Source organism: Lissotriton vulgaris, chromosome 4_1 (assembly GCF_964263255.1).
Source record: "Lissotriton vulgaris chromosome 4_1, aLisVul1.2, whole genome shotgun sequence".
NCBI classification, from domain to species: Eukaryota; Metazoa; Chordata; class Amphibia; order Caudata; family Salamandridae; genus Lissotriton; species Lissotriton vulgaris.
The window spans coordinates 379,422,604-379,445,949 of NC_141691.1; the positions used below are offsets into that span (position 1 = coordinate 379,422,604).

At 49.5% G+C, this 23,346-nt stretch overlaps 1 protein-coding gene across 2 annotated transcripts in view; it reads right to left on the bottom strand.

Annotated features, from left to right (window-relative positions):
- Positions 1 to 23,346, bottom strand: part of BRWD3 (bromodomain and WD repeat domain containing 3) — a 1,253,402-nt gene that overhangs the window by 150,338 nt on the left and 1,079,718 nt on the right. For both annotated transcript variants that reach the window (XM_086918755.1, XM_086918756.1), the window contains one exon: positions 16,138 to 16,278. In XM_086918755.1, the coding sequence (XP_086774881.1) occupies positions 16,138 to 16,278 (141 nt within the window). The remainder of the gene's footprint in view (positions 1 to 16,137; positions 16,279 to 23,346) is intronic.

Below are 23,346 nucleotides of genomic sequence, written 5' to 3' on the forward strand. Positions count from 1 at the left end.
TGCGACCACCGCCATCACCTTTGTGAACACCCGTGGGGCGCTGGTAAGGCCGAAGGGGAGCACGATAAACTGAAAGTGCTCCAGGAAGCCGTTGACGTTCCTTAGATCCAAGATAGGACGTAGGCCCCCCTTGTCCTTCTTGGGCACCAGAAAGTAGTGGGAATAACAACCACGCCCTACTTCTGGCCCAGGAACGCGCTCGATGGCCCCCTTGGCCAAGAGGGCCGTAACTTCCTCCTGCAGAAGTGTCAAGTGGTCCCCCGACACACGGTGGTTCTGCGGTGGCATGGCTGGAGGAGAGGTCTCGAAGGGGAGGGAGTAGCCCCTTCGGACAATTTGCAGCACCCACCTGTCCGAAGTGATTGTGCGCCAGTGAGCGTGGTGATGGCGAACCCTGCCACCCACTGGCGTCACATGGGGCCGAAAGCACGGATTAGGAGGATTTTGGGGTAGATGCTGCGGGGGAGGGTGTGGTCTGACCCCGCCGTTGTCCCCGACCGCCACCACGGCGGTTTCCACGGCCGCCGCCGCGTTGAAAGGATTGTTGCGGCGCGTGGCTGGCAGCACGTGTGGGGGCGCCCCTTCCTTGGCCACGAAAGGGGCGAAACGAACCCGGTTGCTGACGCTGGGTCGAGAGACCCAAGGACTTGGCCGTGACCCTAGAGTCCTTGAAGCGTTCCAGCGCGTGGTCCGCCTTGTCACCGAACAGGTGACAGCCATCAAACGGCATGTCCATCAGGGTATTCTGGACATCAGCCGAAAAATTGGCGGATCTCAGCCAGGCGTGGCGACGAATCGCCACCGTCGTTGACATAGCTCTGCCCAGCGAGTCGGTCGTATCAAGACCACACCGAATTGAATATTTCGCTGCATCTCGGCCCTCAGCCACAGCCTGACCGAGTTTTGCCCGCACCTCCATGGGGCATTCTGGCAGCAGCTCCGCGACCGTATCCCACACAGAGTGGGTGTAGCGGCCCAAGAGGCAGGCGGTGTTGCAAGACCGCAGGCCCAAACTAATGGACGAGAAGACCTTTTTGCCAAACTGGTCATACCTCTTGGATTCCCGGTCGGGCGGGGCCGACGGGAATGCGGACTGGGAGGTCGAGGCCTGGATCACCAGACTCTCAGGAGTGGGGTGGGTAGACAGGTACTTGGGGTCGTCCGGACAAGGACGGTGGCGCCTGGCCACGTTCCGATCAACAGGCGCACCTGAAGTGGGCCTGGACCACGTGCCCAACAGAACGTCTGACAAGGCTTCATTAAACGGCAGCAGTGGCTCCTGTGGGCATGACTGCGGTTTGAAGACCTCGGTGAGGATGTTAGGCCTCACGGCCGCGACGGGGAGCTCAAGGTTTAAGGCCTTGGCAGCCCTCATCAGCACCACAGAATAGGCAGCTCCCTCCACCGATGCCACGGAAGGAGGAGAGATCAAACCAGGGTTAGGAGAGTCGTCCAAACCACTGGCATCCCCCAAGTCACCTGTCCAGTCCGGGTCATACTGGCACTCGCGTGACAGAGGGTCCTCGGACCCCTCCCAACCTTCACCGTACTCCTCATCCTCTCCGTATTCGGAGTCAATGATGAAGACCGGCTCCTCGGGGTTCATGGGCCCCATCGGCGCCGCGTCCGGCGTCGGAGAAGGTAAGGGGACGGCGCCGCCCGGAGCCGGCGTCGGAACCCCACCGCCGGCCGGAGCCGGCACTGGAGAACCGGCGCCGCGCGGGGGCGGCGTCGGGGGTAACCCCGATGGCAACGGCGCCGGGGAGGCCGGAAGACCAGCCGGCGCCGATCCCGAAGGCCCTTGCTTCCTACCTGACGAGCCTGACGAGTGGTGTCGACTTCCGAACGCTCGGCGCGGCTCCGCGACCGCTCCTTCGAACGCTCCCTCGACCTCCGGCCGGACCGGGACCGCTCCCGGTCCCGACGTGGGGCCGACACCCGGAGCTCCAGCAGCTTGCGGGACCGCTCCCGCCTAGCCTTGTTTGTGAGGGCCCGGCAGTCGACACAGGAGTCCACGTCGTGGTCGGGGCCCAGACACCGGAGACAGAGGCGGTGATGGTCCGTGACCGACATCGTGCGCTCACAGTCATCGCAATTCTTAAACCCAGGCATCCTATCAGGCACAGTAAGAGAAAAAACAATCGAAAAACTTGGTCAAAGACCGGAGTACTGCTCTTCAGATCTGCGTCCACTGGCGCGGAAAAAAGAAGAACTGACGTCAGCGCGCGGAGGCGGCGTCTATATACTCCAGCGACGTCATCACGGCGCACGACGCCAACGACGGACGCGGAGCCGCAGGGGACGCCTGCAGACGACGCCTACCGACGCGCAGGGGTACTGCTACGCAAAAGTTTCCGGATCCAGACTGACGCCTGGGGATATTCTAAGGTAAGGAATCTAACACTAACGTGTTTCTTTCAGATTTAGCTTGTACCCCGAAGCTCTACCGAAGTTCTGTGCTTCGTTTTCAATGAGATTCATAGCAGTTGTAGGATCCCCTGTGACAATAGCAATATCGTCAGCATACGCTAAGCATTTTGTTTCTAAACCGCGCACACTTATAGGGGCAATTAACGCATTTTTTTCGAGCCTGTGTATGAACCCATCTATGTAGATGGCAAAAAGGAGGGGCGAACAAGGGCACCCCTGTCGTGTCCCCCTGTTAATTTTAAAATTGTCGGTTAACTCCCCGTTAATCAATACCCTAGCACTGGGATCAACATATAGCTGTTGGATCGCTGTAATATATTTCTTACCTATGCCACAGTTTCGCATGGAGGCCCACAGGAACTTCCAGGAGACCCTATCAAACGCCTTTTCTGCGTCGAGCAGTATAAGCGCCATAGGGTCTCCTGTCGTTACCCGTGTAGTCAAAGAGGGATATAACTCTTTGCACATGGTCAGTTGTAGATCTCCCTGGTATAAACCCATGTTGTCTTTCAGAGACTATATTATGAATCCGAGGTGCTAGCCGTGACGCTAATAATTTGGAATATATTTTGGAATCCCCATTAATCAATGTAATTGGTCGATACGACCCCATTTCCTGGGGATCTTTGTTTTTTTTTGGGAAAACTATTATTTTCGCATGTGACCAGGATTTCGGGGGATTCCCCCCTTCAAAGATGTTTTGAAATAATTCAGTCATGATAGACTTGAGTTGTGGCATAAATTTTATATAAAACTCAGTCGGAATCCCATCTAAGCCTGCAGCTTTTCCAGTTGCTAGGGAGTTCATAGATAGTAGGATTTCCTCCCAGCATAATGCACTATCTAAGATTTCTTGATCTTCTAATCCCAAGCCCTCTGTAATAGATGGTTCAATATAGTTCATGGGATCCTCGCATGCATTCTCATCCTCATGATATAATTTTTGATAGAATATTTGAAAAGCTTTTCTAATATCTGCCGGATCTGTCTTCAAACCAAGCGTAGGATCATTAATTGCTTTAATTAGGGTACCGGTTATCTCTTCCCGAGTTCTGACCGCTAGATGATGACCCATTTTCTCCCCCAATTCATAAATAGTCTCCCTACGGGTAGTTGCTCTCACAACTGCTTTCTCAATTAGAATTTCCGATATACAGTTTTTAGCTATTGCCACCTTATTCACTTCCCTGTCTGTCTTCTTGCCATCCTGTACTGCCTTGATCAGGTCTTCTTCCGCGATCCGCAGACTTTGTTCCAGGGACCTCATTTTTTGTTTATCTAAATTGTTACGTCGGAATGAGAATCGCATAGTTTCACCCCTGATACATGCCTTCATAGTGTCCCAAACATTTTCTATTGAGGTGGACCCCAAATTGTCCTCCAGAAAGGCCGGAATCCAGTTCCTCATATTGGATATTGGATATTGGATGGGTATTTATAGAGCGCTAACGTTCGCTCCGAAGGGAGGATCTTGGCGCTGTAAAAACCTGGGACCAGATCAGAGGAAGGGCGGTGGAGGGTTAGATGGCTGCTTTAGTCCAGTCGTCAGAAAGATTAAAAATCCATGTTTTAAGGTGCTTCCTAAATGGTTTCTCCTGCGTCTGAAGTCTAAGATGCCTTGGCATACTGTTCCAGGCTCTAATAGCCAGGGTGCTGAGAGTTTTACCGCCTTTGGACTTCAGGTTGAATTTGGGGGGGGTCATGAGGTTTTCTTGAGAGGATCTGAGAATGCGACCCGGGATGTAATGAGGGAAGCGTTTCGACAGGTAGACTGGGCCGGATTTGTGGAAGGCTCGGAAGGCTACAACGAGAATTTTGAAGAGTATTCTCTTGTGCAAGGGGAGCCAATGAAGGAATCTGAGGGCAGTGGAAATAGAGGATTTGCGTGGGAGTTTTAAGACCAGACGCGCGGCAGTGTGCAGGACACTTTGCAGTTTCAGTCGGGTGGATTTCTTGGTCCCTGCCAAGAGGCCATTGCAGTAGTCCACTCGAGAGAGAATGAGGGCTACCGCAATGGTCTTTCTGGAATCGAGCGGGAGAAAGTCAAAGAACTTTCTCATGGATTTTATAATGCCAAAGCATTTACCTGCTACAGTTGTGGCATGGGAATCGAAAGAAAGATCGGAATCGAAGATGACTCCGAGGTTTCTGGCCGACGAAACTGTCTGGGGTGGGGCAGCAGAGTTATCAGGCCACCACAGAGCGGGACAGAAGGATGCGTTCTTTCCAATGGGCAGGATCTCGGTTTTGCTGGAGTTACAGCGAAGATGGTTGGTGTCCATCCATTGAAAGACCGCTGTGAGGCAGCATTTAAGGTTAAGTTCGGCCGAGTTGGAATTGTCGTCGAGAGGGATGACAAGCTGAGTATCGTCGGCATAAGACGTGACAATTATGCCGAACGATTCTATGAGTGAGAGCAGGGGGATGAGGTATATGTTGAATAGAAGGGGACTTAGAATGGAGCCCTGGGGGACTCCACGCGAGATCTTTTTTTCTTTGGATTGGAAAGGGCCCAGTGAGATGGTTTGAGACCTGTCACTGAGGAAGGAACTGATCCAGGCTAGGGCTGAGTTGGTGATGCCAATGTCCATAAGTCTGTTGAGCAGCATGGAGTGGGAAATAGTGTTGAATGCCGCCGTGAGGTCAAGAAGGATCAGGATGGCCTTCTTCCTCTGATCTTGAAGGTTTTTAATAGTGTCGGTCAGCTCGATCAGGGCGGTCTCGGTAGAATGTCTAGACCGAAAACCGGATTGCTGGGGGTGAAGTAGGTTGTGGGCATCGAGGAAGGTCTTGAGCTCTTTATGGACTAATTGTTCCGTGATTTTGCCCAGTGCAGGTAGCAGGGTGATGGGACGGAGGTTAGTTAGATCAGAGGGGGGTTTGTTTGCCTTTTTCATCAGAGGTTTAACCACACCTTTTTTCCAGGCGAGCGGGACAGAGCCAGATTTGAGGGAGAGGTTAATTATTTCGTTAATGATGGGGTTTATTTCATCAATGATGGTGTGGAGGATCTTGGGGGGACAAGGGTCAGAGGGAGAGCCCGATTTGCATGAGAGGATCGCTTCTCTGGTTTGAGTTAGGGTTACCGGAGAGAAATGATTGAGGCAGTTTGTAGTCGGGCGAGATTTGTCTAGCTCCGAAAATGAGAACACCGGAGGGGAAGGGGGGAAGTTGATGTGGATAGAACTAATTTTTTCCTCAAAGTAGTCGGAGATCTTATCGCACAGCTCTTGGGACGGGGGGATCTCTGGTTGGAGGGCTTTTGGTTTAGTAAAAGACTTTACTATGGAGAAGAGGGTTTGTTGTTTTTGACTGGCATCATTAATGGCGTTTACATAGTAGGTTCTTTTTGCTGATTTTATAGTTGAGAGATAATTTTTTCTCTGGAGAATATAGTTGTTACGGTCGTCATTGTCGTATGATCTACGCCATTTGCGTTCTGCTTTCCTGCAGAGAAGGTGAGCGGCGGTAAGGTCAGGCGTGTACCAAGGGGCTTTGATTTTCGTTTTGTTTAGGGTGTCATATGCATGCAATATTCTTCATTCCTCAATAGCGCTCTTTCGAACGTCCAACTAGTAGCTGTGGGTCTATTGGCCCCCACTGTTATAGTTAGTTCAAGAGGATTGTGGTCCGAGAGAATTCTCGTGTGTTTTTTTATTTGGCAAGTTGATTTTAAAGTACAGGACATGAGCATATAGTCCAGTCTTAAATGTCTAGAATGCGGGTAAGAATAATAGGTATAACCAGGATTCCCCGGGTATGTCTCTGACCACCCATCTATTAATCCATGACGTACACACAAATCATTCAGAGATTGATATACCTTTCGTTTCCTACCATTGTAAACAAAGCCTGGGTCAGCTAACCATTCGTTAGGTAAATGGATGTTAAGATCTCCACAGACAATAATAGGGAGGGGCCAATGTACCAGTTCGTTGGAAATATTGTTCATCACTTCCTGATCATCACTAATATTGCCATAAACAGTGCATAGTGTCAATTTATTTTTCCCTTTATTATAGCAGCACTCAGTTATCACAAATCGTCCGAATTTATCCGCGATTGAACGCGAGAACTGGATCCCTCCACCCTTCGCCAAGATGGCTACCCCTTTTGTACGTGACCCCTGGGATGTAGCAGAGATAAGTCTATATCCAAGTGTTTTCAGAAGATATTGTTGTGATCCCTCAATGTGAGTCTCCTGGAGACATATAATATCTGCTGCAGATAGCTTAAACCCTTTCTGCCACTTTCTGCCTTTTCTTAATATCATTCAGCCCGCATATATTCAATGAAAGTATTTTCAATTTAGCCATCCATATCTTTCAAAGTTACCATATAGATCAAATGCGAGCCCTGGATCCAGCCTTTCCTCAGCAGCCTCCATTCCCATCTCCCCCTGTATATTTTTTGTGCTCCTTGTGTTAGATCTGATTCCTGTCCCCACCCTCCCCTCTCCACCTAAAACCCTGTTGGATCCCCCCCCTGTCCCTACACCCCCCACCCCCCCACCATCTAGTGAGACTGCCTGGTTCCCTTGGAACCAGGTTGTGGGCATCGAGTGATTCGTTGGCAGCTAGTGTCACCGCATCCTGACCCCTGTCGCTGTGGGAGTTTCGGGGAGGTATGTTTTTTACGACTTTACATTTTCTTATCTTCATTGTATATAAACATAACATCTGTCTATATACCATAAGATACCCCCCTCCCTCCTGCTTTCTCAAGATGTCTTATTCCTTATGCCGCGGTTGCCTGGTTAAAACGATATTTAGAAACAACCTATTTTTAGGGATTTTTTCCCCCCTCCTTTTTTTTGGGTTTTTCTTTGCCATCTTTATTTTTTGTAATCTCTTCGAGATAAGTTTGTGCTTGAAGTTCGCTAGTGAAGCTTCTGGTGACACCATTATAGATAATTTTCAGTCTTGCAGGATTCTGTAGAAATACCGACGCTCCCAACTGTTCAAAAGGATCAAAGAGTTGTCGCATTCGCCATCTTCTTTCCACTGTCGCATGGGCAAAGTCTGGTCTGCTAAAAAATGTATATCCTTTGTGTTCTCTTTTATGGGTTGGGCGTGCCAGGTCAAATATGGCTTCACGTAGGAGGAAATTGCCAAAATACACCAACATTGCTCTTGGGTACTTCTCTGATGAATGGGATCGTTTATTGAGGGTTAGCGGAAAGCGATGGGCCCGCTGGATTCTTTGTCGCAGTCCCAGGTGGTGAGCTCCGGAAAAGATTCTTTAAAGAGCGATATCATGTAGCCCCTGGAGTTGGTCCCCTCGACTCCCTCCGGAATTCCCAAGAGGCGTAAATTATTTCTCCTGGCCCGATTTTCTTGATCCTCCACTTTCATCATCAGGTCTCTCACAATTCCTTCATGCTCTTTTCCCTGTTTCTGTAGAGCGGATACATCCTTTTCGAGGCTCTCTGTCCGTAACTCAACCGATGCCATTCTATCTGATATTTCTAGACAAGTTTGCCCCACCTTATTGATTGCTCCTTGAAGTTTCTTATTATCAAGTTTCACGACTTCTTGAAATTTCATAATTGAGTTTAATACATCGCCCAGGGACGGTTCAGTTTGGCCCCTCATCACATCGGGTGTTTTATGGTCAGATCTATTTGTATCTCTTAGCAAGTTGTATTTTGGATCGGACATTGATGTGCCTTGTGTAGGTGGATTCCTGTGGCGATGCTCTATCCGCTCAGTGTTACTTCCTTGATCCGTGGTATCTTCATCAATAAATTTATTATGTCTCCTTAGTCTTCTTTTCTTTTTATCTTGTCTTTTCTTTGCACTGTTATCTTTAGAAGAATCATCCATCTTTTTAGAGTTGGAGTAGGAATTGGAGTCAGAAGATTTTAAGTTTTCAGATTGTATCTGTTCCTGGCTTAGTCCATGTGGTTTGCTTGATGTGGACATCCCCGTCTCATATACTTCCGACTCTGATAGCGATTCAATTTCAGATCCATCTGGCAATAGGGTTATATTGCCAGGATTTCCCTCGAGGCTTCTAGGTGGATCAGTCTTTTCAGACTCTACTGCACTCGGGCTGAGAGGCATTTGTACCAAGGCATTTGGAGCAATAAGATTCTTTGTTTGTATAAAATCTTTGAGTGGTGGTGCAGTCAGATCTGTAACTGGTCCTTTAGGTTCGGCTGGTTCAGCCCTGCACGTCTCTGTTGCTGGTCCAGTCGTGGTTCTCCCACTCATAGCTGCTGGGATCTTACTCCGATTACTGAGTGTTTTGGGCAATTCACTTAGGTTACTTGGATTGCTGTCAATCTCTGGTATTTTCTCTTGCGGGGTTTGTCCCTTAGATACTGGTGTAAAAATGGTTGAGATCCGGGGCTGAGCTTCGTTGGCCTGACCGCTAATTTTGGCCGCTGATTTCAGGTTTTTAATCGCCTGTAGCCGCTTGGCTTTTTTTCCTGTAATTCCAGCTTAGCTGCTGTCTGCAGGTTATCAGGACCCTCTTCTGTGTTATATTCCTTGGCCATATCTTTTGCTTTGTTTTCTTTGGTCTAATCTTTTGTTCTGTCTTTCTCCTTGTCTTTCTCCTTATCGTTCTGCTCTTTCTGTTCCTTCTGCCTCTCTTTATCTTTGTCGATATTTTTGGATTTTTCTTCCTTATTTTTAGTCCCTCTTGTCTCCGGTCACCGTGTTAAATTGGCCGGGCCTTGTATGCTTACATCCTTGAGCCGAATACCTGCCCCCCGTGTACTTGTCACAGTTAGCTCACTCTGCGCTTGCACGGGCGATTCATAGCCTTCTATTTCAGCCACTCTCTTCTCACTCTTCACAGTCTGTCTCTGACACCGCTGCTGTCTTTCTTGGATTTTCGTGCACCAGTTCACATAAGAGCAGCTTACTTTCACATAAGAGCAGCTTACTTTCCCAACAGTTCTTAGTTTCTGGCTGTTTTCCTTTAAATTTTCTTTTGTTTTGCTTTTGATGAGCTCCTGCACAGAGACAAGCAAGAGAATCGTTTCCCAGTGCCACTGCTCCACAGTATCTCAAGATTGCTTTCTCTTGGCAACCAAACCCACTGATGCAGCAGCCTGCATGGAGACACACTGGGACTAAGCCTAGCCCTAACCGTGAGCTCCGTGTATGTTTGCCCCGCATCGAAAGCTGTCTTCTGATGTTTTCCCTGGTGTCTCCCTGACAACGTGACCCGGGAGAGCAGTGGAGCGCCGAGGCTTTGGAAAAAGTTGATCTGCCTCGTAGACCGAGTGCATTGGGGCAATGTCAGTGAGCTCCCGGGCAGTCTCCTCTCTCCCTCTCTCCCCCTCCTGGTAAATCTTGCCAGCGGCTTTACCTATTTCAGATTTCTTTTTCTCTGAGCTCCTGAATCGAGGCCCCCCCGCCCTTTCCAGTTGAGAAGCGATGAGGCGAGCCCCGATCCCGGTAAGTTGACAGTGGGAAGTAATGAGGTAATGAAGCAACAGAGAGAAAGCAGAGAGAAAGCAGAGAGCCGCAGAGAGCCGCTAAAGAGCCGTAAATAAAACTGAGTCTCATGCTCTCATAGATCCTGTCCAGATCCGGTGCGGCATCTTATCGTTAATAGCGGTTTAATAGTGTAGTGTATGTTTCTTCCAGACAACAGAGCACTGGGGACGCTATGTATATGTCTTGTGATTAATTGCTGCAGGATAGATGATAGACGATAAACTGACAAGCAGACAAGCATGCGAGCAGCAGCTATAATGCGTAAGTGTGTGAATAGGCTTTTCAAAGTTTTCGCAAAATTTCACACAGTCACCCTCACCAGTCCTCTAGCAGCCTTTAACAGCCTTTAACAGTCTTTTACTAATTGCCGGTAACAGTCTTTTCACCTTATTGCAGGTGGTTACTGCCGGTAGTTAGGCTTATCTGTGTCAAGCCGTGCAATTTAGCTTATCCGTGTCACGCAGTGTGCTTATTGACTGCCCGTAGAGGACCTCCTCAGTTTTATCGGAGCTTACTTGTTACGCATGTACAGTCTGTCTGTGTCAGTGTCTATCCCCTGGCTGGGCTGGGCTCCGGCAGGCAGGCTCCGACAGTCAGGCAGGCAGGCTCCGGCAGGCTCCGGCAGGCTCCGACAGCTAAGGTGCATCCCTTTCCCACACTTCGTTCGTCGCTCGTAGACTCTCTCACAGGGGGCTCATAGACAGGTCTCTGGGTACCGGGTAGTACAGAATCCATTGCACTACATTAACCACGGCGATGAGCGGCAGTATCTCATATCAGTGTCTATATCTTCATCACGATTGCCAGAGGTCAGAACCTCGCAGAGACACAGCTTGCAGCAGCGATCTCACCGACGCCATCTTCATCTCCCCAGCATATTAGACCAGCTATCCTAATGGTAGCATGGACAAAGCAGTCTTAGGCTAAACTCTATTGGCATGTGAAGCCAGCTGTTTTACCACATATAACCCCTAGAATACCAAGTGAAAGAACACCACACAGGTTGTTATGAAAATAAACAAGTATTTATTAACTAACATACACCTCTGAACTCTTTATGAGGTCAGAGGGCTAAGCACATGACAAACTCTTTGGAAAAATACGTTTAAGTTGCACGATTTACAAAGGTGCCCTAGGGGCACAACAAACCATATACTGGAAACAATGGAATGCGAGGAAGGAAAATACTGTAAGGAGATCCAGAGGCTGGTGGATCGCTGGGACTACGCTACTAACTAGGTAAGTAAGGAGCAGGAGGCCCACGGGACTCACGTGCAGAGTGGGAACTCTCACGCGCGATGCGTACCAACGTCTATGGATGCTACAGTTCAAAGAGTTACGGATTCCGGACGAACCCGGCTGGATGGAGGAAAAACAACAGTGGACCTGGACACTAGGATAGTGAACACTGACTTCAGCACCTAGAAGCTTTAGTTACCTAACCCACAGGCTGCGGGTGCATAGGGCTGAAGTGGTGTCGGGTTTGCTGCGTTGATCCTGATGAAGCCCGAAACAAGGAGGTGCTGGCGGGCAGCCAGATGGATGAGTCCGGTGGTTCCAAGGGTGGAACTAGGAAGAAGAAGTCCTGAAAGGGAAGGGGACAGAGTCTCGGTCACTAGCCAGTGACGGTGCTGGAACCAGGAGGGAACCAGATGCTGTCGCCGCCTTCAGGTGGAAGAGGGGACGCTTCTCTCTGTAGCTGCGCAGACCAGGAGCTGTTCTTCACGACCAGGTTGGAGGCACGAGCTGTCCCATGTAGTCTGCTGCTGTTGGCAGTGTTGGATCGTCGATCTGGTCAACAGGCCTTGGCAAATGCAAGCCACGCGGTGGAACAAAGATGGCGTCTGGTGCGGACCAGGAGGGTCCGGGGTGCTTCTCTTTTACAAGGAAGCTAGGGCCAGTCTTGGGGACCAGACCAGCAGTGTTGAAATCTTCGGGTTGTCGTCTCAGAGGTCACGAGCCAGCCGGCAAGTGACCAGACAACATGAAAAGCAGCAACCAGGCAAAAGGGCCCCACGCAGATCACGTGGATGCTCGGGGGCTGGTTTTTGATGCAGGAGCTGCGTCGGTGTGGGGCTTCTCAGACCCCAGTGCACTCACTCTCGGATCTCTCGGCGGTCGTGCTGGAAGCACTGTGCAGGTTTCTTCAAGATGGCCATCTCCAAGTTGCTCGTCGCACCCACGGGTCCCAGCTGTGCTGTGGATGTGGGTAGAGGTCAGAGGAGTCTGGAGGTCCGGGTCTCGTCGAGCTGGGTCGTCGGGTTCCAGGAAGTAAGGACTTGCAGCAAACCGCACAGGAGCTTGATGGTGCCTGCAGAGCAGGATGGTCACTCCCTGACCATAGGGGAGATTCTTCAGTCTTCTGATAATCAGGAGGGCGAAGGTCAAGAGTTCTTCGTGGAAGTTGTCAAGATTAATCTAATCTGGAATGGGACCAGCTCCTACCTTTATTCAGCTAAAGGGGGCTGCACTACGACTAGGTCCCTCCTCTGGGTGGGACCAGGAAGGGGGGGTGGTTACACCCCCTTTCCTTTGTCCGGTCTTGCGCCAGCTGTGGGGCTGGAGTGCCCCAGGAACTGGTTCAGACCGTTGTATGCACAGGGACACCTTGTGTGCCCCAGGCATGTCTCATTCCTTTCAGCCCTGTCCTACCTAATACACAAAATCCTGTCTGGGGTGGTGCTAGCACCTCCAAAGGCAGGAAACCCTTCGTCCAAGCCTCCCTCGCTGGAAGGACTCCCAGCAGAAGGAGGCCAGATTCGTGTCTGTGGTGGCAGCATCCATTTTGTGATGCTGAGGCTCGAGTTAACTTTAACCGGGGTTCACAGTTACATACATGTTGTGTCCCTCTAGAAGGGTGGAATGCTACCCCTGTCGCCAGAATTGGCGAGGGGGTAGTATTCCAATTCGTATGACACCTTACTCGACATGTTTTGATAATGCTATGCCAAAGTTAGCATTTGACCGCGAGGTTCATAATGCACTTAAGAGTATATGGTATAGCGTTATCATGGAACAGCTATTAGGACTTGGTTCCGCAAGCTGCAAACGGGCTCAGCTCATGCCAGAGCACCATCTCACATAATTCCAAGCACTCTGCCTTCAGGATTGATAAGGCCTGCCATAGGAGTGACTGATAGGAATATATGTGTCCATTTTAGGTTTAGATATAGGGAACTATATCTAAAGCAAAGGGTGATTACACCACCTTGCCCCAGCTGTCGTGCAGCCAGTTGTGTCTGTTTAGATGGCCAGCCAGGGGTGGCATAATACATGCTTCAGCCCCTGGTAGGCCCTGGGTACACCTATGCCCTGGAAACCTAAGGTATGCTGTACAGGGACTGATAAGGTGGCCAAGTACCAATTGGTAAATGCACCTAAGGTACATGGTTGTCAATTTAGAGAGAGAACAGCTAGGCTGTGGGTCTGATTAGCAGGCCCACAGCCAGGGAAAGTCGTAAACCAGTGAAGCAAAAAGCAAAAATCGGGGGTGACCATAGGATTGCAGACCCTACTCTCCTACAAACAGCGCCATGACTTCCCACTTGAGAAAATGATCATGCTCGTGTGACTGGGCTCAGAGCACAGTAAGGAAGGAAACTCCTGGAAAGGGAGGGCATAATGCATTTCAGGGATTTGTAGGACTCACGTGTGCATCGTGATGCCATGCATGTCAAGTCTTCAAGTGGTGTGACACCTTCCCTTGCCACAGGCTGCTTGTGTACTCTTGAGGGAAAACTAAAGTGGTTTTGGGGGTGGGGGATAATAAGGGACGGTGCTGACCACTGCAAGCTGGAGAAATTGGCTTGACTGCTCCAGGACGGGTTAGGAGGGCAGACATAGCCAAAAAGCCATATGCCTGAAGTATCCCCTAAACGTCTGGTACTTCCTGTATAACTGATTATCAAGGTAAGCAAGAAAGAGTATGAGCAATGGCCCCTGCAATGTAAATCGTTTTAGGGCCAAACCAACTTTTTCACCAAAGAGGCAAGAACCACCGAAGGACCTGGACATGCCCAGAGAAGCTTTAAGTGAGTACTCAAGCATGACGTCGGATGTTCACTGAGGAGCCCACAGATCCATGGTGCAAGCTGGGTATGGCAGGCAACCTGGCGGCGCATTGTGGGGGCAAAAGATGACGTGCTCCAGGCTGCCAGAATTAGCTCTATCTTGGAGCTGTTTGCAAAATATCCATTAAGAGGCCAGTTTTGAGCTCCATAGAGAGGCAGTTCAAGGACCTTAAGGGCCCTCTTTAGAATTGATGTAAATGAAGACACATGCAGATGGCGGCACTGTAGGACACTCATGCTCCACCCCTGGGGACTTATTAAGCTGTTGACATTTTGGGGAGCTAGGTAATCTACACTGTTGGGGTTAGCAGGATGGAGCAAGTTGCCCGTCTCACTACTATAATTATTATTCCCAAAGTCTGTCATTTGGGGTCATCCAAGTCTGTTCCAAAAATGTAATCCATTTGCTGACCGTACTCTTCTCTAGGTGAAGGTCTGCATGGCGAGTCTTTGCTATTCCAAGAATCCTCCACTAACCTATGCACATGCATCTGTAAACCCATGAGAATAGCCTTAGTTTTTTGAATGTGTTCCGAAGCTGGTTGTAGCTTTTAAAACTGTTCTTCAAAAACTATCCTTTTTGGTGCAGTTTTCTTGGGTCATGTCGACCAAAGGAAGTCCAGTTTCAATCCAGGTCGAGACATTGAAGCTCAGATGTTCATCAAGACCCTCCACAAATTGGTCTTTGGTGCCTGCGAATTGACCCTGACGTCTGTACATACTGAGACTTCCAAAAGATCAACAACAGGGCTTTAAAAGAAAGAGAAGCCAAGATGTTCATTGCACTAGTGCAGCATGAAAAAAGAGGGTGTACAAAATCCCACACAAGACTATGATCACCTTTCTCCTCACTCTTCCACGTCTTCAAAGAAAAGTTATATGAGATGAAGTGCTGCCATAATCTTCAAAGAAAAGTTATATGAGATGAAGTGCTGCCATAAATCAGTCATCATTCTTCAAAATAAAATCACCAACATTGGTGATCCCCACTCTCTCCCCCCCCCCCAACTACAGTTGCACGAAGATGACTAATTGATCATGCCGGCGTTGTTGACTCCTCCCCCCTGAACAATCTTCGTCAGAGCCACAAAAACTCTAGTCTCAGAGGCTTTCAGAATGACTAGCCTAATGAATATTAATTAGGTAAATTGCTATTTGGGAGCCCTGAGATGGGCTACAATTAGAAGGATTGTGACCTGCAAGGAGCAGCAACCCATTATATTTGTGTTTGCATTCCCCACCTGCACAGCAATGTGATCTGCTGATATGTGGCCTTGTTGCTGTAGCATCTAGAAGGATGCAAGTGGGGAATGGATTGCCAGCACTTTTCTTGTGATGTAGCTTATCGCTTTTGAAGATTGTATATTACATGTATAAAGGCAAATTATGCAGTATATGTGGTATCCAAATTAGGAATTTCTTTGGTACTTGTAACAGTTGAATACCTCCGCCTATGCTGGGATGCCAAAACATATTTTAAGTTGTAAGAACTTGATTTTTACAATAATATTTTCTTCTGTTCTTTTCCACATCAACCAGAAGAAACAATCTGATGGGAGGGACTCGAACATCTTTGGAAAATACTATGCTCAGTCAGAGTCCTTCTCCTTATAAGAAGTATGCAGCTTCCTTTACAACCTTGATCTTGAGTATTGATGATGGGTTGGAATGTCCTCATCACGTTATTTGGATTTCTCATGGAACCTGCAGGGGCTTGACTGGAAAACTGCTGACAAGCTGATCCCAGGTGCCTCCAAGCAACTGCAGCCAGCATCACTCCTGCTTCGAAGGCTCCACTGTTAACTCCTCTACCAGGGAAGTCTCCATTCCAGATATATGATTTATAATATGCCCATTGATGCCATCATGAAACCATAAATTGTGTCAAAAATATTTCTGCTTCCGTCCTTAAGAATTCAGATGTGTAATGTCTTTTTCATTCGGACAGATACTTTTTAATTAAGGAACTTTTGTCTTCGCTGCAAGACACTGTTACACTGTTCAGAAGACTCCTAAAAATAGAAGTTTGTTTTTCTAAATTGTACTATAAACACTATAAGATTCACAAGGACAAGTTTGCCCTCATAGTCTCACAGTAAAGAGGCCCCCCCAAAAATATAACAAAATAGAATTAACAATGAAGACCGGAATACTGAAATAATTACAAATGTAGATGTACGTACAGGAAAAGAGGAACCATTGATTGGTTGCCGAAAGGGTTCAGAATCTTCTCGTTCATATATAAGATTTAACAATTCTTTACACTGGCTTTTCCAATCATCAGGATTTGCTCCTGAGGGCTTATTTTGTGTCCGTTGATTAACCTGAAATTTTGAAAAGAAACGAGTCAACACAAAACAAACAAAAAATGCACCATTTATTAAACAAATAACATTTAGACACAGATCCAAACAATATAGGAATAAGGTGTGCAAATAGAAGCAGAATTCTAAATCCTTAAAAGAACAAGTTACTTACCTTCAGAATGCAAATGCTACTTACCAGTATGCATCTGTTCTTGGCATGTAGGGCTGCTGACATTCATGTAGACAGGACAAAAGATTTTCGCAAAACCAAGCAGCTTTTCGTTGCTTTTGCCACACACCACAAGGGAAACGCTATCTCCAAAGCTGGGATCGCTAGGTGGATCGTGAAATGCATTCAAATCTGTTACGCTAAAGCTAAGCGCACTCTCACTATCCCACCGAGGGCCCACTCCACCAGGAAGTTGGGGGCCTCTATGGCTTTCCTAGGTAACATTCCCTTAGAAGATATCTGTAGAGCAGCCACATGGTCTACCACACATACTTTCACTAAACACTACTGTGTAGACGTGCACTCCAAACAGCAGGCAGCTGTTGGTCAGGCTGTTCTCAAAACACTTTTTCAGACTGCTGCAGCTGGCACGGGCAGCCGCCGCTAATGGAGGGACTGCTATGTATTCTATGCACAGATATGAATTCAGCAGCCCACATGCCTCGAACTGCAAATGGTACTTACCAGTATGCATCTGTTCTTGGCATGTAGGGCTGCTGACATTCATATCGCCCACCCTCCTCCCCGGCGCCTGTAGCAGCTGCAGTATTCATTCATATATATATATATGCTCATAGCATGGTCATCACTCACATACTTCACTCCATCTCTGCCAATGGCTAAAAACAATCTGGGGATGGAGGCGATGCCCATGCGCACTGTAGTCCAGGGGAGGAGCCACCTATCTCGTGATACTTCGAAGACTCTTCCAGGACAACAATGTGCAATCATCCGGACCCAACACTAGGCGGCGATCTATGCACAGATATGAATTCAGCAGCCCACATGCCTCGAACTCGATATATCTGTAACAGACATATATTAGTTATGGATTCCTTACCTAGGCATCAGACTGGATCCGGAGGATTTTTCTTCAGCAGTACCCCTGCGCATCGGTAGGTGGTGTCGGCCGACTTCGCGTTCGTCGTTGCCGTCATGATCGCCTGAATGACGTTGAGGTATCTACTTAGATGCCTCTGCGCGCTGGCGCTTTACATAACATTCCACGCCTGAAGCGCAGAGCCATGCAAGACACTGACCACTGGTGCATAAAACTAGGGCTCTGAAAGCGAGTCCCTTACTCTATAAGTCAGTTCGCAGAACGGGGAGGATGGGTGGGGCGGTAAGGAATACATAACTAATATATATCGTTACTGAAGGTAAGTAACTTGTTCATCTGAAAGACACTAATAGTTATGGATCCCTTACCTTAGAATAGATACACCAGCAGTACCAACCCCGGAGGTGGGTCTGAGAACCAAGTTCACACCAGGAAGTCCTGAAGAACGGAGCGGCCAAAGAAGCGGTCTGTCCAGACTTGGCTGCCCAGGCAATAATTTGTAGTGAATTTATGCAATGAAGCCCAGGTGGCTGCCTGGTAGATGTCATGAAGGTGGATTCCACATTCGTAAGCACTAGCGGCTACTGGAGGTTCCTTTTGCGCCAAGGAATAACACATTTTAATGCATGACCCATCGAGAGATGGTTCATTTTTGAACGGCCGACCTTTCTTGGCGCCCACGTAGCCAATAAAGAGCTGGTCATCCATCCAGAATTGTTTTATGCGATCCAGATGATATGAAAGCACACGTTTTGGATCCAGACGTGAAGCCTCTCCTCCTCTTTAGAAGGATGCGGGGTCAGGAAGAAGTTGGCCAAACTGATGGTCTGCCTATGTGGAAAGAGGTAACCACTTTGGGAAGAAATGAAGGTTGAGTTCGAAAGACAACATCAAGACATTACACTTGTCCAGATGAACAGCAAGGAAAGGAGGCTTAGAAGAAAGAGCCTGAAGCTCACTCAGCTTGCAAGCAGAGGTGAAGGCAACCAGAAAAGCAGTCTTTAAGGTAAAGAGTCTGAGAGGACAATTATTTAACCCTTTCTTTGCCCAGAACCGCTCCGATGAAAAGGAACTACAGAGAAGGGTATAGGTGTGACTTCGGCATGTTGACTGTGAACCCCAGCTAATGCAGGAGGTCCGCCATAGTCTGGCGGTGGGTGACAACAGCCGGGGAATAGCTCGCCTTCAACAAACAGTCATAGAGATAGGGGGAGACTAGAACCCCTGATGTGCGCAGATGAGCTGCAACCACCGCCATCACTTTCGTGAACATCCGAGGGGCACTGGTAAGGCCAAAGGGGAGCACGCTAAACTGAAAAAGTTGGTGGCCTACCGTGAACCATAGGTAACACCTGTAGGCCAGCAGGACAGGGATGTGGAAATAAGTGTCCTGCAAGTCCAACGCTACCATCCAGTCTCCAGGGTCGAGGGCAGAGGACCTGAGCCAATGTCAACATTTTGAACTTCTCCTTCTGGAGGAAGCGGTTGATGTTCCTGAGGTCCAAGATAGGACGCAGGCCTTGTCCTTCTTGGGCACCAGAAAGTAGTGGGAGTAGCAGCCATGACCTACTTCTGGGACATGGACTTGCTCAATGGCTCCCTTGGTCAAGAGAGTTGCAACTTCCTGAAAGAGAAGGGCCAAGTGATCCTCCAACATGCAATGGAATGCAGCTGGCATGGAGGGAGGTGAAGTCTCAAAGGGGAGGGAGTAGCCCTTTCAGACTATCTGCAAAACCCACCTGACCAACGTGAAGTTGTGCCTGTGAGGGAGGTGATGGTGGATCAAGCACCCAATGGTAACTGGTGGCCCTGAAAGGTTGGACTAGGAAGGTTTGGAGGCTGCTGCAGAAGGGACAATGGTGGATTGGCCAGGCCCACAATGGTAGGTCCCACGTCCCATGCCCCTCAGAGCCTGGACAGCATGCGCAGGTCTGTGGCTCTGGGCAAATCGTGGTGGGGCACCCCTTCCGTAGCCACGAAAGGGGCGAAAAGCAGACAGCACAGGGCGAGAGGTGGTAGCGAGGCGCATGGACCTGGCTGTAGCCCTAGAGCCCTTGAAGCGCCGAGCATTTGTCCGCCTTGTCGCCAAACAGGCAACAGCCATCAAAGGGCATGTTCAAAAGAGTTGATTGGACATCCCCCGAGAAGCCAGTGGACCTCAGCCAGGCATAGCGTCTCGGAGCTACCGACGTTGTAATCTTCCTGCCTAACGAGTTGGCGGTGTCCAGCCCACAGCGAACTTTGCTGCATCCCTCCCTTCTGCGACTGCACATGAGAGTAGTGCCTGGGCCTCCTCTGGGCACTGTGGCAGCAGCTGAGCAACCGTGTCCCACATAGAGTGGGTGTAACGGCCCAAGAGACATGTGGTGTTCACAGACTGCAGTCCTAAGCTAGTGGGAAGAAAACATAATCTTCCCAAGATCATCCAGCTTCTTGGATTCCCTATCTGGGGGAGCTGAGGGAACGTGCCTTTGTATGTTGAGGCTTTACCACCAAGCTCTCAGGGGTAGGGTGTTGGGAGAGGAAAATGGGGTCGCCCGGGCGGTGGCAACAACCAATCATCCGATCCACGGAGCCCCTGTGCTGGGCCTGAACCAGGTGCCCAGAAGGATGTCTGTGAGGGCCTCATTGAAGACATCAGGGGCTCTGAAGAGGCTGACGCTCGTTGAAGCATCTCAGTCAGGAGGTTAGTCCTGACTGCCACCGTAGGTAGCTCAAGGCCCAAAGCCTCAGCCACCCTATGCAACACCACAGCATAGGAGGCTCCCTTCTCCGTAGCCACGGTAGGGGGAGAAAGCATACTAAGGTCTGGAGATGTATCCAGACCACTGGCCTCACCCAGTTCCTCTCTCCAGTCCGGCTCTTTCAGCAGGTCTGCTAGAGAGTCAATACACCCCTCCCTGTCCTCCTCACCCTCCTCTGGCTACCACTCAGGGCGATCAGGAATGCCAGGATAGAACAGAGGTACCAGTAGGCGCCAGTAGCGGCGTCGGTCGCCCCCGGTCCGGCTCCGTGTCCACGTTGAGGGGGAGGCCGTGGTTGATGCCGAATGCAGACACAACCGGCATTGGAGGGGGCGGAGGTGTCGTCAATGGACTCGGCGCCGGACGAGGTGTCTTAAGGTCGACCAGCACCGAATCGGATCCAAGCCTGGATCCCTGGTGGCCCTGTGGCGCCAGAGCTGAAGCCACTGGCATCGAAGACCTAGAACACACAGGGACCTAAAGGCGCACCAACAGTGTCGGGCGGCCCAATGATGGAGTGGAGGGCTAGTTAAACGCTATGAAGTAGGGCAGGGGTCATCCTGGCTCTCGGGAAGTGAGGGAAGCTCAGAGCCGACCCAAAGGGCTGCGCAGGAGGAGCCAAAGGACGACCTTCCGCATCCTGCATCGGCCGACGGACGGAGAGAAGGCGAAGAGCGACGGTAGTCGGAGCACGACTTTGGGTCGTGGTCTCGCTCCAGGCACCAGAGGCACAAGAGATGTGGGTCTGTGACAGACAATAACTTGTGACAGGATTCACAGACGATGGAGTCATCATCAACGATACCGTCACCATCGACGATACCGTCACCATCGACGAGACCTTCACCGTCGAAGAGGCCTTCTTCAACAAGGATTTCTTCCTCCACCATCGCCCCGTCGACAGCACTGTCGACGATTCCACTGACAAAGGTCATACATGCGGCAGCAACAGTGCCACAGTTGGTAGTATCAGCGACGACATCCTATACGGGTTCGTCGGCGAAAGGAAAAATCAGCTTTCTGCATTCTAAACAAATGCGGGATTTCTCAAAAATGTCTCCTTTACCATCAGTGCATCTATTGGAGCCAGAGGAAGAAGGTATGTTTGGCCCTGCCTATAGTCCTTCTCAGTTAAGGGTCAAATGTCAGGACTATGATGATGAGGATGTTGAGGCCAATGATTCATCCTCTTATTTTCAAGGAAAATATTCGTGTGTAGATACACATACTACTTCTGCGCAATAGCCTGAATCCCTTCAGGAATGTTACCCCTATGATGAAAGAGAAGAAGAACCTCGTCACTTTAGGTAACCATCTGTAAATGTTCCTGTTTCGTTGGTGTCGGAATTGAGTCATATGATCAAATGATTATTATAGATGCTTTCCATACTCTAATGCTCGTCAAAGTCCTTCGCCTACTCAGCAGACTCCTGTTGATCTAGCAGGATAAAGCACACCTAAATCCACCAGGGAAAAGGTTTTACCACCACCGATTGTCACCACAGAGGATACCCAGGGTGTAGATAAGCAACAGGTAAAGACGTGAGAAATCTTTACTGACGTGGATACTCATTTTTTTTTGTCAAATCTGTTTATTAGCATTTTTAGATTTTCATAATACAGTACAAGCTTCAACCATTTCATCACAGCTATCTGGGCATGTCAATTAAACATTCATATACATCATATCATTCCAAATCAGAGCCACGATGTCACAGTTGTGGCGTTTCATAAGCAGAGGAGAATCACCCAAAGCTGGATAGAATGTGGGGTGCCAAAGCGGGCAAACTCCATGTTAGTCCATGACTGTCCACACGTTGAGCCTTATATACTAGCAGGGTTTTGGGTGGACCCCCCAGTTTGGTCTGGCATACAAAAATGACATTTATATAACAACTGTAAGAAAACTTAAACAACAGCGGCTAAACCACAGAACATATTCATGCTAATCATCTTCCCACCTCCACCTCCCCCCACCCCCCCTCCTGCGCGCACATGCACCCCAGCAACAACTGGGTCTGCACTTTAAACCTGTATGCCCCAGAGGGTCAATAATTGTACTTAACATAATATCCAGACAGGAGAGCAGCCCACGGTACACTCCAACCCCCAGGAGCGGCCACCTAAACCTCCACAGCGCCCGCATCACCAACCCCATCCGGGAACTGTAAGGTATTGAGCATGTGTTCCCAGCGCTCTGCAATTGGTTCCTTTCGGAGCCCCACTGTTTCCTCTCTACGTATGGCAGTCCAGAAGATAAGATATCCACGCCTGTACTCCAGGCGGGTCACACGCCTTCCAACGCCTCATGAGGAGGCGCTTTGCCACCACCATCCCCAGATCTAAGAAACAAGACAACGCCTTATCTTTGGGTGGTCCCCTGAACTGGTGCAAAATGTATTCAGGCCAATCAAAGGGTATAATACGACCGGTGCATTTCCTAAGCAACTCACTGATTGTACGCCAGTAAGTGCCCAGCCCAGGACAGCTCCACAAAAGGTGAAGGAGTCCCGCACCTATCTCACCGCACCTGGGGTAGGACGCGTCTGAGTGATGGAAGTACTTATTGATCAGCCCAGGTGTGAGATAGGCTCTGTGAACAACATAAAGTTGTATCTGGCGAAAGCGCATATTTCTGGGGATGCGTACCGGAATTTTAAGTATTCTCTCCCACTCCTTATCAGATAGCAACCTTCCCATATCGAGCTCCCATTTACCTCTAAGTGGGGCCAAACTAGTCTCTGTGTGTATCCGTAGCGACTTAGCAAACCAACGGGCAGATGTTTGCCCCTCCCCATGACGTGGAGATACTGCATGGTTAAGTGCTTTTCAGGCTCTGTCGCCACATTCCCCCATGTGGCTGCCAGCTTCGCTACGAGAGAGCGATGTAGCAGAAACCCCCCGGGTGGAAGCCCGTCCTCAGAGACCATTGTCTCATGGGCCACTAGCGCTCCGTCTCTATAGAGGTCGCACAGTGTCTGGACGTGTGCCTCCCTCCACTGCTCTAACATGGAACGCGTGAGGACCCCCTCACCACCCGGGGAACCCTCCAGCGGGATAGCTGGCGCATACAGGAGCATCTTTCGAGTGAGGACAGGGCTCTGCGGAAGCATTTATACATCACTGCCAGCAGCAGCGGAGTGGGAAGCTCAGGCGGCGCCAGTGGGTGAAAAAGTTTCGTGACACGTTCCAGCGAATATGATGGCTCAGTTTTAGCAGTATCATCTCTTCCCCTATTCACCAACCAGCGGGCAATCCATTGTAGCAGCGCA